Raw genomic sequence first — 15,340 nt, 5'->3', positions numbered from 1 at the left:
ATACTTTAAAGACTGCAAATATTATACTACAAATTATGCTACAAATATTAATACTATAAAATGTATACTGTGATTATTAGTAAATTCACACCTATACAGTCAGTAATCGAGAGTCTGCTTATGTTAAATTTCAAGTACGACTGGACATGGTTGTGGGATATGTGTATATACCGTACTTAACCAACACTAAAGATATTCAAATGCACTGAGCCATTTGTTTGTTTTCAGCAAAAAAACAAAACAAAACAAAAAAAAACAAAAAAAAAACACAACCGTGAAAATTATTTTAATATTGATTCATTGGGTTAAAGATGATTATAATAGATTCTTTGCCTGCTCAACACATTAAGGCGAAGCTTTTGACCGCCCCAAGATGGCGCCACCAAAAGGGATAGATGCGGGTCTACTCTTGTATTATGGGTATACAAATTGTTTGTTGTTCATTGTTTGTTGTTATTGTAACAGAAATTAATTGCGCTGCTTCCTCCTGATTCTTGTTTTTTCCATCAACACTTTGAAAACAGTCGGCACACAGCCGCGTCAAAGACCCGCCCCCTGCCTGTGCTTTTTGTTTGGATTGGTTGAATTCCGTGATTGACAGAACAACGATAGGAAGGACATAATGAAAAAAAATGGCCACTCCGGGGTAAAAAAAAAAAAAAAAAAAAAAAAAAAAAAAAACAGCAGGTGTCTCTTTGGTCTGGCCTGACCCGCCAGCTTGACGGCAACCTGACAAGTTATGAAACCATCTTTTTTTTTTCTGGCGTCTGACCTGGCGTGCTGCCGATACTTTTTAAGTTGACTAGACGACCATCAGGCGCCAGGTGGACCACGGGTCATCCGATTGGCCACGCGACACATAAACAGCTGGCTAATAGACCTCATTATGCGCACTTTTCATACCTTATTATGACCCCTTTTGGTCTAATAAGCTCTAATCCTCATGGCCCTCCACCAACTTTCAGTAACAAATGAAAGTTAACATTTTGCCCCCACAAAAAAGAAAAGCATTAGTTAATGCTTTTCACAACATCTGCAACTATATTTTGTATATATTTTGAATTACACCATACATTTGGCATTGTTTTATCAATAGCAGTATTAATCCAACATTATTAAGAAGCAAATACATGCACAAATAAACAATACAACTTTTAATCATGCATCTATTTGATGTTCCTCCACAAAAACATTTTTTATTGTCTTATTAATAAATCATCTCTTAATACATGTGTGTAAATACAATTTAGAGAAATTTTTAATGTAGAAATAATAATGAAGAATAAAAAAAATAAAAAATAGTTCTTCTCATTATGACCCCATTTTGTGCTTGGAGTTGAAGCAGCATGTTTCATGCTGACAGGACCGTCTGCCAGATAGAGGAGCAATGACCTTTGTTTGACCCCTGGGGTCCAAAACAAAAAAAAAACCGGATGCACAGTCTGCAACGTTTTAAAAGAGTATTTGAAATAGCATTTACTCGATTACTGTGATTACCAGCGTCATAATATTTCCCCTTTTCATATAATAATCAACAATGATGATCATAATTGAGGTAGGCCCACATGCAGATTAAATTGCACGAACCCTTATGTGCTTTTAAATCTTAGAGTTAGAAGAAAAGAAAATCGGTTTCCTTCAAAGATTATTTTCATACACAGGTGACACATCAAACAGCATGCAAGAAACACCTCCCATTAGTAGGCAAACATTGTTTCACCTTGTAGCTATTTTCAGCCCTCTATAAATATGGCTGCACATTGTATTAGAGGATCCAGCAATTCAGGAAAAACAAAACAAACAAAACAGTTTTCCAAAATAATAAGCAACATGCAAGCAGGAGTTTACCCCCAGAGCTTCGACATGTGGAGGGACTACATGGGCCTGAGCAGCGTCCTGTTGGGCCATCGGTGTCCGGAGGGGCCCAGAAACCCAGAGGAGCGCAGCGAGGGGCCAGTTCAGCAGATCATATCCCTCCATGCTTCTCTCTCTTGGATGAAATCCAAAAACTTTCCAGAGATCAGATCGACCAGCAACAGCCTGTCAGACTCCAGCTGCAGCGGCGGGACCTCGGCGGACTTATGTCACTTCTGCAGGCATAACGGGGAGTCTCCACTCGTGTACCGGTCCCACGCACTCAAATCTGACGATGGGAAGGTGACCTGCCCCATCTTACGGAGATACACCTGCCCTATCTGCGGGGCCAGCGGGGATCACGCACACACACGCAAGTACTGTCCAGAAAAGAAGAGGAGGGAGGCGGTGAGGGAGCTCCCTGAGCTCAAGTTCTGGTAACTGATGATGGACTCAGATTTCTTTTCTATAAACTGTGCATATTTACAAACAAATGTTATTGTTACCCACCAGAAAGCACTTGTTCCAATGGCTTTACCAAAACAAAATAAACAGTGTCCTTAACAGTACATTCTTTGAAATCTCTTTATTGGTATCGTGTCACCTATATCTGTCACTATGTGCACTATTTTTACACTGATATTTAATCATTCATCTCCTAAGTTGCTGTTCTATAAAAGTCAGGAAGGTTCAGTAGTGGATCTAGTTTCATAAATCCTACCCTGCCTTCATAAGAAATAAAACTCCAATTCGTTTTTGTAACCCCATTTTTTTAATTAACATTTGGGGATCCTTCAGTCCAGAGATTAGATTTAATCCGATTTTGATGAGAAGATAACAGGCACGGTTTTGGATAGATAAAAAAACATACAAATAAAAAAAAAAATCTGTTTTTAAATTATCAAAACAATTTGATTGCTTTGTAAAAGTAATTAACATATTTATGAATATCCTTAGGATTCTCTGATTACTTTCAACAATGGAAAACAGAGCAAAACAGAGAAACAGTATTGAAAGAAATTGCTCATGGCTGATATATTCTGTTGTAAAAACGTTATTTAACAAAAATGTACATAATCTGATTGCTTTAACGCAACCTTTCACTCATTATACACACAGTCTGCATTTTTCATGCAATACAATTATCATGATGTATTTTGATTAGTCCACCATTTCCACCATGTTTTTAAATGATCAAAACAATTTGATTGCTTATCAAAACTAATTAACATATTTATGAATATCCTTAGGATTCTCTGGCTACTTGATAGATAGATAGATAGATAGATAGATAGATAGATAGATAGATAGATAGATAGATAGATAGATAGATAGATAGATAGATAGATAGATAGATAGATAGATAGATAGATAGATAGATAGATGATAGACAGACAATTGGAAAACAGAGAAACAGTATACAAATTGCTCGTGGCTGATGTATTTTGTAATAAAAATGTTATTTAACAGTTTTACATAATCTGATTGCTTTAACACAACCTTTCACTCATTAAACACCAAGTCAGCATTTTTCCTGCAATACAATTATCATGATGTATTTTGATTAGTCCACCATTTCATAACTTGGAGATCAGGCTCAGTAGAATTCCCATTTCCTATTGGCTGATTCTGAAGGAGCAATGCAGTGATTGGGTCAGAAAACTTACACAAACATATGAATGCATCATAAATATTATGTTATCCAACATAGTATAGGGGGCAAAGTCTTACTTTTTATATGTTTAGAATTACTGAAAAGAGTCATAAACAGGAGTCAGTTTAGGTGGAACCTTGTTTCTTTTTTTATCTAAAAAGATGTGTCTAGAAAATATTTACTCTCATATTGCAAGTTTAAACCATGTAAACGTGCTGATGAATCATAAACCCAACATCATAAAAGACCTGCTGTTACCCGACACGATCTTTTCTAGTGAAGAAAAGACCCTCGTCTTATACGTCTCACTGGAGAATTCTCCTCCAAGAGCACGAAGCTAATATAATCAGTTTCTGGTAATGCTGCTGAGAGTTTGCTCTGACAGCTTCCTATTTCCCCTTGTTTTCTAGATGGGTTGATCTGTAATTATTTTGTGTTTTCAGATAAGCTGAATTATCAAGAATGGCGAAACACAATATTGGTCTTTTGATTGCCATTGTGATGGCATTGATCATCTTCATCATCACCATGGCCTTCTCTGCTCTGGCGGCTGCAGGAAGTTGTAAGTCTTAGTGTGAAAATTATAATTAAGATGATTATTATTCGGTTATAATGTTCCTTGCAACATAAGTTAGCTTTGGATTGATAAAAAATGTGATTACTTCTTAAATTTTAACTTGCAATAACACCAAAAATATAGGTAGAAAACCAGCAAATCTTGTCGTAATTATATAATTATTTAAAATTTTCTGCATGTTTGGTGAATTTTCAACTTTTGTCATATTTTTGTTCTCTGCATTTGTACCCTAAAGCCCCCTTCTTGTACGACACCAGCAATATTTCTGCCCAGTTCGTTATCCAGCTCACGCCATCAGGCTGGACCTTCACAATCTGGACCATCATTTACATCTTTCTGGCTTTGGTGATGGTGTATGGCGTCTCTGGCATCTTCAGGAAGTAAGGGACAAAAAAATGGCAACTCAAATTGATTTGATGTCAGTGAAACATTATATAGCGATGTTGAGTTTGACTATTTTTGAATCCTCTCCACAGAAATGCCTATGGTTATGTGTACTGCAGCCCTGCAGTTTTACCGCTCGGCTTTTATGCGTTTTGGTGCTTGAATCTCATCTTAAACATCTCCTGGTTGTTCCTATGGGACAGGATGTAAGTTCATGTCTTTTTATATCAGTAAAAATCATTTTCAGTATTTGTAAGTAGTATCTTCTGCAAAATAATCTTCAGATAGTCTTATTTCACAGAACAGGAGTTATTAGTAGAATGTAGCACAGAGATAGTCCTTATTTTTGGAATTTAAAGTAATGCTTTACAATGCAGAAAACTATCACATCTTGTAAGTTACGTTTAAAGTCCAGGATAATATGTAACCAGTTTATCTACAGGAAACATTTAGTGCATAAGATACTGTCTTTAAGTTGAGAGGTATAGAATTTTTGACGCAATGACAAAAATCAAAATAAAAGTAAGGAAATATTGCAGCTGAATTAATTTAATCACTCTGAAGATTAGTTTAACCATTGGAATCAAAGATTCCAAATAATTTTCACATTTAAAATTAATTATTTATTAATGCTGCTTAAATGACACACTGTTCAAGGAACAACCTTAGGTATTACATATATCATATGTACTCAGACCATTATTTCTCCTGTTGTTCAGTGGATAGACAACAAACTGATGTTTATATAATACATTATTTTGTTAAATATTTATTTTTCTTTGAAAAAATGTGGTAACATTATTTTATAAATAGATGTCATGAAATATTAGTTTTATTTGTCAATTAATGAAATAAATAACTGAAATAAATTGAGAATTACTTGTCATTTTTTATTGTATTTGGTGTAAGGGTCAAATGGATTTAGGGATTATATACTTTTTTGCCAGAAAGAGTCTGATTAGGAAGAACAGAAATAATTTTAACATGTGCAATTAGCTTAACAAAACTATGAAACATTTTGCAACATATATGTGGGGTTCTTCTTGGATTTCTCTAGCTCTAGATTCTAAAATGATAAAAATAAAAATAGATGATCCACCCCCTCTAAAAAAAAAGACTTGAAACCTGTCTGTTGATTTGTTTATGTGTATCATGCAAACCCAGATGTATGGTTTGCATGATGAATGGTTTCATTTAATTGAAACAGGTTTCAAATAAATGAAACCATAGATCAAAATGCATAGTTAACCTCATCTTCAAAGGTCAATGAAAGTTCTTTATGGGTGCGTTTTATCTATTTTTTGCACATGTTCGCAGACTAAAACTGTTGGATTTCTGTATGCAGTGCTGTGATAAAGCTGACCTTTGTTTAGGAGATAAGCAGGAGAATTAATGCATATTAAAGCAGAGGGAAACAGCTGTATATCTGTTTTTATTCAAACTGTATTTTTATTTTTTTCCTCCAAGGTTCATGCCTGCTGCGTTGGCTTTCCTCATCCTAATCGCGCTGACTAACTACGTAGTGATATTTTTCTCCTGCTATGGTCTGAGCCAGTATGGAGCCTGGCTCAACAAATATCACAGAGTCGACCTGTGGCTCCATCGACTGCTGGTCAGATATGCAACACAACCCTTTACCTTCTCAACCACTGCGTCAGAATCTGTCTTAATCATTTAATTGTCTGTATTGCAGATTCAGAATGGGATTGCCATATATGCCACATGGACAACCATAGCGTCCCTTGTTAACCTGACCATCGTTCTAGTGTACAACGCCAATGTATCCGACACAGATGCTGCCACCATTTCCCTTTCTCTTTTAACTGTGGTGGTGGTTGCATGGTATGTACAAATCAGACAAAAATGAAAACTTTATCTGACTAAAGAATAAAAAGGGGTCGGTAATGTCTTGGCTCCTTTTCTGTCTCAGGTTTTTCCTGGAAAACTTTATCCTCGACAGACACGTGAGGTTTGTCCTCACCGTCTATCCGGTCGTCATCTGGGCGCTGACGGGCGTCTTTACGGAAAACTACAACGCTGCTGATCCCACTCGCAACAACATCTTCAATGGTGAGGAAAAAGGCTGCTGATCTCAGTGTCTTTCAGCATTATTGGTAAAGCTTTATGACTTAGTTTGGTGTAAAAACAATAAGACATTTGCATGGTTTGTCAGCACAGAATGGAACAGAAATCTTTATTACAGATAATACGTATTTGCAGTAGTGGCATATACTCGAGTTGAGGTGGGGGTGGCAGCCCCCTCCTTAAAAAAAAATCTTAAAAATCATCCCCCTTCTTAAATAACCATCCCCCCGTACCATCCCATGTGACATTTTATTACTGAGTGTGTACAATTTCTGCTGTATATTAACACTAATGGCAATAATATTGCCCTTTCAATATTTGGCGGGCTGACGGATAGCCTGAGGAAAATAAATAAAATCAAAGAAGTGACCTACCTGACTATAAAGCTGATCCCAGTGGGAAATTTGTCCTCTGCATTTGTCCCTAGCTATGTAGAGTCAGTGATAGCCATGCCAGTCCAGGGACTGGTCCAAGGTGCCTTGGTCAAGGTCAATGACCGGCTTACCTGACATGTAACAACCATACCATGCATATTACTTTAGGTTAATAGACTATATTAATAAGGCTATGTTCCATTATCTAAAGTCCATCATCCCCCATTCTTTTGTTATTTACAACTAGACTACTGAGTAGTGGTAGGGTAATGATTTGGGATGGAAAATTAATAACAAACCAAATCAATGTAGAAGTAGAAAACGTAACAAGGATGGACTATAGCCACTCTATAAAACATCAGCTGTATATAAAGCCCTGCTAAACAGATTTTATACCTATTAAAAATAATTTATGTCATATGTGTCCTTTTGGAAAATTGAATAAATAGGGATAAACAAGGATACTTGATTTTTATTTTTTTGTTTGTTTTAAAGATGAAACTCGAACAAATTTGATGTGCCTTTGTTTTCAGAACCCCTAAGTAAACGGTATTATTTGCAGAGTCACATTTAACTGCAGTACAACTTGGGGTTCTAAAAGCTTTGCACATATTAGATGAAGGGAATCTGTGGTTGCATAAAAGTTGCAGTTCTTTTGATGAGGGGGGAAAATGTTCCCAAACAGACTAGCTTATTACACATGGTTTCTGGCTTCCCTACTTGTTTTTAGGAAATATACAAAACTGAACTTTGATGCACTTTACCACACCAATATTACTCTTCACTCACGAGGAGTTGTATGTTTTTAAAGTGCCAGCTAAGCTTTGTTAGTTGGCTTTCAATGATTAATTCTCATTCATCAAGTTTTACGCCCAGTGTGGCCGTGATGATTATAGTTATATGTTAATTTCCTTACTCATCCCGAGCCACAACCTTCTGTCAATCATGACTTTTAGTCTACTAACCGCCACTGTTTCTCCACTGTAGCTGCCCTGTTAGGTGTCGCCTGTTTTCTGTTTGTCACACGGATACTTCTCGTCTCTTGGAGGCAAATCAAGAAGCCGCTCTACAAAGACGTAAACCCTGATGACATGTCCCCGATGGAGATCGCAGAGAAGCAGAACAGGTTTTTAAAGTGAGCTTCTTGATTGAATGTTGGATGCCTTCTTTTATTTCAAAGTTAATCCTGTAATTTTGAGAATCCTTTTCATATGCACTGAGAACTTTACCATGTATTCACCCTGGAATGTACTGCTGGCTCTTGATGAAGCCTCTGTGAAAAATATGGGTGCCTTATGCTCTGAGGCCTCTGCTTGATTTGGGTGCTCTTTATATTTTCTATGCCTTTAGTCCTTTACATGTTATAAGTTTTTATATGTTATTGTTTGCTTTTTGTCAACACAATTTGACCTTTGGATCATCTTCCTTTTCTATTATATAAATTTACCATTGACTGAATATTTAATGCATCTGGATTACTTATTTGTACAACAATTACGATGTCAGAATCAGAAAGGTGTTATTCATTCCTAACGGAAATAATATACTATTGTATGTAAAATTATAAAAAAATTTGATTGAAGAAATGTGCATATTAAATAAATGTATGAAAAAAAAAATGTTTACTGTTGTAATTTTACTTCATTTTCTTTCATAGCAGAGACTTGTTCATTAATCATTAAAAGTTGTTTCAAGTAATATTAATAAACTATTATGGTTTAACTCAAAAACAGCTATTTTATGTTTTAGCATCCATAAATTGCAGGAACTATAACAACCCTCATTATGGAGACAAGCACTATAAAGATACTGAGTTTTTATTTTAATATAAGTTTTTTTGACCCTGTCCCTTTAAAGTCAATAGGGTCAAAACATCGACCCTGTTGTGACTGAACTAAATGCAGCTGCACCGGCTTAATGTAAGAAAGCATCAGGCTCTGATCTGTATAACCAAAATGGCCGAAGCTGCCGCAGATCTGGATTGTTGGTTTATTTATTATCAGGATTATTTGCCCCCCCACCAGTACAGTAAATAGAATTAAATAATGCAGCCAAGATCCAACCTACATTTGTACAACATATGTAAATGTAGAGCACATAAAATAAAACTGTGTGCTGCTTAAGATATTTTTTGTTTTAATGTAAGTGGAAGCAAATTCTACAATGGTAAACAAAACGAAAACTAACAACAAGAGACATAAAATCAGACAAATGTCCTCAGCTATTACTGGTAGTGCACCAAGCTCCTCCATACAACATCCAGGACTCAGATCTGCTGCCTTACCGATCATCAGCCATCATATAACCTGGTTAAATCTTCTAAGCAGTGAGTTTTCAAGCTAGGTTGCAAGTAATCTGTAGCATATAAGAAGACCTAACCCTATTAAAATATTTGAAGACTATTCACATATTTTGTGACTCTCAAAGTTGTGCTGCTTTCTTATTCCAGGGTGAAGGGGATGCATTTTCTTTTTTTCTTTTGCTTATTCAATGAGGCGATCAGATTTTTTTTTACATGACCATATCTATTGGGTAAATTAATATTTTTTCAGGTGAGCATGAATGATTCTAAAACATCTTGCTTTTAATAGAAATCAAATTTTAACTTTCTGAAAGTTAAATGGACAATAATAGTTGAGGCTGATAAGCCTCAGTCCACTCTATGGTCACTTAGTACTAGAAAAAGATTCAGTTTGTAAAAACCTCAGAATTAATTTAGTATAACATTGATAAAAGAGGAGAACATTCATTCTTACACAAGGATTTAAATCTCCCATACGTGTCTATCTGCTCTGTAATCTCCTTATTGTGAGTTATCAGCTCATGTATGGGTGGGGGTGTAGTCATCTGGCCAGTGTCAACTCCACTTGGAGGAAAGTCTTTATGAAACAAATGTTATCGAATAAAACAACTTTGTACCTAAGGTGTTAGTCTTTACCTGTCTACTCTGTGTTGGAATAAAAGTAACTCAAATAAAAAGAAAAAAAATCAGAGAGGAGAGCAGAATTGTGAGACAAGGAAAATAGAAAAATCTTAAACAGAAACCTTTTCCATGTGTTAAAAAGCTTAGGGGGCAACATTTGGACACTTCAGCTGATTCCAGCTTTCTATGAAACTATTATTATATCTGGCTTTATTTGCTGCTCTCGTTCATATATGTGCTATTTTGCTAAAATTGTATTTATATGTCTTCTATTTTAGTTTTTTTATGATTTTTTGTTTGAACTAAGCCAAAAGTTCAAGCAACACGTTATCTAAAGTTAAATTTGCAAAAACATTCCTTGCAGTGAGCGTAGTGGCATTGCAAACACTGCACCTGATATAAGACACTAAGACTTTTTTGTAGAATGATGTCCTCTGTTATAGGAAAATTAAAAATATAGCTTTGACTATATTTTATTTGAGTCATAATTCTAATAATAAAAGGAATGTAATATAAATGTATACATGTCGTCTGAAATTAACTAGATATTCTGTAGCAAGCAGTATGTGCATACAAGATAAGAGCCACACGTGACCTCTCATGGTGGGTCATAAAAGTTCTCCTTACCTAACTATGAACCTTCTATATAAACAGGCTAATCTGCCCTGTACTCTGCATTTACCTTTTTCTCTTTACACCAGCGACTTAGTGGAGATCAGAAGGAGCAAATAAGGTATGTAAAAGTTCATCTTCCTGCATACTATACATGTGTGGACCCTTTATCTTCTCACGCTGCCGGGGTTTTATTGACTAGCGTAAAATGCGAGATGATATAGAAACACGTGAATCCATGTGTTTAATGTCACAAATGTGTGTTCAAAAGGAAGTATTTAATTATTACATTTTCCATTTGGTATTCTCATACCTTAAATGTGTATTTTTCTCTGTATGTCAATGGTATAACTGCAGGATACCACAATGGCAGAGCACAACTACAGACGCCTTGCTGCCGTTGTCATATCGTTTGCCGTCTTTGCAATAAGCCTTGTGTTCAATGTGCTGTCTGTGTTTGCAGTGGGTGAGTTGAATCATATTTTATTTCTTTTTTAAGCTAAGTGTGCTGGAAGACTTCGATTATTCATGCAGGATTATAAACATGAGTTTCCCTTGAGTTTGAATACATATTTACATTCTTCTTTTGTAGGTCCTTATACAACCACTACAGCCAATGTGTCGGCTGTATATGACACAGAGCTCACTCCTTCAGGGTGGACCTTCTCCATCTGGGGTCTCATCTACATCTGGCTGGCAGCAATGATGCTCTACATTGTTTCTGGTATTTTTAGAAGGTAGTTCAGACATTCTATGTCCAAACAATGGCTCTGCGATGAAGACAAAATGAAGGATTAAATTGTGTCCTGCTTGTTTTGTCCTGCAGTAATGGTTATGGATACGTCTACGCCGGCCCTGCAGGGTTGCCGTATGGTTTCTTCATCAGCTGGTGTCTCAATCAAGGATTTAATATCTCCTGGCTTCTTGTTTGGGACAGAGGGTAAAAGCCTTCCCTCCATACTCTGAACGCTTTAGGTTGCTTTTCTAAAAATGCAAACCAAACTTGTAGCCAAATATAGATGCCTTTTAAAGCAAGTTTTTTTGAAAATCACAAAAAAGCAAAAACATTTTAATCTGTTTTCTCTTTTCATAGACTGATGATTCCTGCTCTTATTTTCCTCATCCTGATCATCTGTACAAATTACAGCATGGTTGGCTTCATCTGCCACAGACTTCACATTTATGGACCCTGGCTAAAAAGTACAATTGAAAAAGATCTGTGGCTCCTGCGGGTGTTGGTAAGTTGTTGTAATGCAGAGCCAGCCACAGAATGCAAACTAAACCAGTGCTTAATGACCCAACTTTAGCATGAATAATCACCAATATCAGGTTTACAAATATTCAATAATCACACAGTAATACCAAAAAATAAAGAGCATTTTGTTCCCCTTTTTACCAGCTTCAGTAATGGCTTTGCTTCTAGGGTTGATATAGATATTTTACTCCAAAACATTTACCCCTGGATTGTATAGAACCACCTCATAAGGAAAGATTTTCAACATTCTCGTTGTGCTTTTGTTTAGTTTCTTTTTAATAAACCAGAAAAAAACTTACATTGCGGGACAGAAGCACATAGCAAGGAGCTAAAGAGGATGAGAAAATGGAAGCATGGTATGTAGAAAAATAAGAAACCAAAGGAGAATTGTATCAATGGTTTAAAAGGAAAGAACTCTATACATCTATTATTAATATTAGGAAATAACTAGAGAATGTAAGACCAAAATATTATGAACAGCAAAAAAATAATCAGAAAGGAGAATCAAAAGAAATCTAACACTTTAATATAGAAAAGAAAAATGGGGAAATTGTGGTGTTACAGCTGCAAAAAAGATTACACCAAAATTTATTACACAAATGTGGACATTAAAAGTATAAAAAATAATAATAGAACAAGCGAGAGAGATAAGAAAATAAACAAAATACTGCCCTGTGCAGTGTTTTTACAATATACATACCGGTACTGTGCATCTGAAGAATAGATAATCATTATATAGCTGTGGACATTTTTAAAGTACTGGATATGTGAAAATAGCATCAACACCAGATATGTGCAAAAAAATGACCACAGCATTTTATATAAATGACCAAGACAGAAACGTTACAAAAATCAGCATGAATGTAACAGATCATATCATAGCTGGGCTTCAAGAAATACTTTCAAGTCATATAACATCTTAGTTTATGAAAAAAACTAAAAGACTAACATAAAAGTCTTCAAAAAACATCCTGGCAAGCATCAATTTTCGTTAATTTATTTAACCACAAATGAGCCCAAAATCCCCAAAAGATTTTTTGTAACTTAATGTCAAACAGTGATAAGAACCCGTCTTTTTATTCAGCTTATGTAAGTAGCCCTCCAACAACTTTCTCAAAGCAAAAGTAAAGATGGTACTTGGTAAAATGGCTACTGAAGGACTGAGTAACTGTCGACTCATACAGTAACATCTGATTAAAGGTTTTAAAATATTTGATCATATAGACAGTTATGAGCAAATTGTGATACTTTAAAGTAAAACATTTAATAAAAATAAGTGGAAAAAGATGGCATGCTTACAAAATAACCAATTCAGGAATTTTTTTTTCAACATAAACTTTTAAAACCAAATGTACAAAAATTTAGTGCATATGTTAGGATAGGATGAAGAAATTCCAGTGCCAGTATCTATACTGTTTACTATATGTTGATCTGATCTCAAATAGCTAAAGTTACTCTTGTTCTGTAACCAGAAATGTTACTTAAGTAAGAGTAACTGCAAAGATGTGGCTATTTTTGCACATTTATGTATTGTCTAATGAACACTGTAATATCTGTGATGTAAAGCACAGATATTTAAACATTACGTATATTTTTGCTGAGCTGTGTTGATTAATTGTTGCTGGAAGATCTGCAAATCGGCTCTGACATAATCTGATTATATTTTACAGAATTTAATAACAAAAACAACAGGAAAAAGTTTGTTTTGATGTAATTTAATCTGAATCTGCAGGTTCTGAATGGTGTGATGATCTACACATCATGGACAACCATTGCAACGCTCCTCAACCTGACTATAGTGCTAAAATATGAAGCCAACATGTCCTCGGCAGACTCAGCCACCATCTCCTACTCTCTTCTAACTGTGGTTCTGCTTTCATGGTGAGCCTGATTTCTTTTTCAATTTTTCTTTAGAAAGAATGTAATAAGATTTGCAAAAATAATCAATATTTTTTTACAGGTTTGTTGTAGAAAACTTTGTCCTGGACAAGCACATGCGGTACGTTTTTATTCCCTACGTTGTTGTGATCTGGGCTTTGTCTGGAAACCTGACCAAGAATTATGACGCCTCCTCACCCAGCCGCAATGGCATCTTTATTGGTAAGCAAGGGGAATGCCACATATCTAAGCATGAGGATATAAAACAAAGATCTGTCTAATATATTGTGTTCTTGTAGCTGTCCTGCTGGCTGTTTCCTGTGTGCTGCTCGCCATCCGGATTGTTTTGGTGGTTTGGAGAAACACCAAACAGCCACTCTATAAAAATGCCAGTCCTGAAGCCTTGGATGTACCAGAAATTACTGAGAGGCAGAAAAAAATATTTCGCTAAGCCTTTTTATGTCATATCCTATTGCAGGAATACATTTCTGTATTTTTTTTTCTATTTAAATTAGATAGGCTATTTCTATGTAAATTCTGCCACATTAACATTCGCTCCAGTATATTTTTCTGCTATTCTTCTCAGCTTCGACTGCCTGAACTATGAATATCTTACGGTTCTTGCCTTGAATCTATATAAGACTTGGATAGAAATACTGTGACTACATTATAGTCACTTTACTTTAGGCAGAGAATGGATTGTACTTAATCATTATATTTTAAGCAGTTTTATATTTGATATATATATCTTCTCTGATGCTTTTTTTGTTAAATTATTACTTATATTACAAAAGCAGCTTTTTTATTTTACCGATTTTATCGCATTGCTTGTTATTTTAATTGTTTTGTTTGAATTACTTAATTATGATAATTTTCTTAGTGTGAAAATAATTATCTAAACATGACTACGACGTAAATGTTTTTTTATGGTGCTTTAAATTTAATATTCAAAGTGCTTTAATGGCTTATGTAAACATAAATAAATCAAATTTATCAAGCTGTGTCATAATCTTACATAGAATCCTCAGATACTATCTAAGGCAAAATGGTTGTTTCAGAGGCATTTTTTTTTTTAAATATCAGATATGTAATAATAACAGGACTTTAACAGGGACATGTATTTTGACTTTAAAAATTAAAAGTCATTTTAAACTAACAGTAAATTTTAAATAAATCGTCATGTCATGTCTTTGAATCAGATTATCCTAAACTAGCAGGCCAAAGAAACACATGCAAGACTCTGAAAAATAACTGTTTTTCATGGTGTTCTCGGTTAATAAAATTCTCATTTCAAAGAATGTTTTCATTCTGTGTGAAAAATTAAACATTTTTTAATGGATGATAAAGCAACTGGAATGAAAGGCTGCGCAGTTTAACTGATTTAAAGACACTGCCTGCCTCTCTGTCTGTATTTCTATCTATACCTCTCTGTATAAAGCAGCCAGAACTCCCTAATCATATTCATAAATATATTAATTAGATTTACAAAGCAATCAAATACTTATTGTTTGGATCATTTAAAAATAGGTCTTTTTTCTGTTTGTTTGTTTTTATTTATCCAAAACCTTTTCCTTGTCAAAACCTTGTCTTGTACGTATACATGATATATTCACACTAGTGATTCAAATAAGATAAAACCAAAACAAAAAGTATGTACATGTTTTTTTTTTCTTCAGAAAAACCCTTAGAAATTTCTCTCTTAATCTAAAAACATGTTAAACTCAAATACACTTAGACAAATTTT

General features: G+C 34.9%; 3 protein-coding genes across 3 annotated transcripts; all 3 read left to right on the top strand.

Moving 5' to 3' along the window:
- The first annotated feature begins 1,782 nt into the window (after positions 1-1,782).
- LOC119788952 (nanos homolog 2-like) lies at positions 1,783-2,295 on the top strand. Its single transcript, XM_038293653.1, has one exon. The coding sequence runs from the start codon at positions 1,831-1,833 to the stop codon at positions 2,293-2,295; it is 465 nt and encodes a 154-aa protein (XP_038149581.1). The 5' UTR covers positions 1,783-1,830.
- Positions 2,296-3,787: 1,492 nt separating this feature from the next.
- LOC119788947 lies at positions 3,788-8,123 on the top strand. Its single transcript, XM_038293642.1, has 8 exons — positions 3,788-3,864; positions 3,952-4,070; positions 4,321-4,465; positions 4,562-4,675; positions 5,937-6,081; positions 6,163-6,311; positions 6,400-6,539; positions 7,916-8,123. Exons 2-8 carry the CDS (start codon positions 3,971-3,973, stop codon positions 8,065-8,067), a joined length of 945 nt encoding a protein of 314 aa, XP_038149570.1. The 5' UTR covers positions 3,788-3,864; positions 3,952-3,970; the 3' UTR covers positions 8,068-8,123.
- A 2,333-nt stretch (positions 8,124-10,456) lies between these two features.
- LOC119788949 lies at positions 10,457-14,593 on the top strand. Its single transcript, XM_038293643.1, has 8 exons — positions 10,457-10,584; positions 10,821-10,929; positions 11,056-11,200; positions 11,290-11,403; positions 11,557-11,701; positions 13,451-13,599; positions 13,679-13,818; positions 13,896-14,593. Exons 2-8 carry the CDS (start codon positions 10,830-10,832, stop codon positions 14,045-14,047), a joined length of 945 nt encoding a protein of 314 aa, XP_038149571.1. The 5' UTR covers positions 10,457-10,584; positions 10,821-10,829; the 3' UTR covers positions 14,048-14,593.
- The last annotated feature ends 747 nt before the right edge of the window (positions 14,594-15,340 follow it).

The sequence above is a fragment of the Cyprinodon tularosa genome, unplaced genomic scaffold (genome assembly GCF_016077235.1).
Source record: "Cyprinodon tularosa strain WSP-4 unplaced genomic scaffold, ASM1607723v1 ctg33, whole genome shotgun sequence".
Taxonomy (NCBI): domain Eukaryota; kingdom Metazoa; phylum Chordata; class Actinopteri; order Cyprinodontiformes; family Cyprinodontidae; genus Cyprinodon; species Cyprinodon tularosa.
The sequence above is the reverse complement of the archived record's forward strand: the minus strand, read 5'-3'. Positions and strand labels throughout refer to the sequence as shown.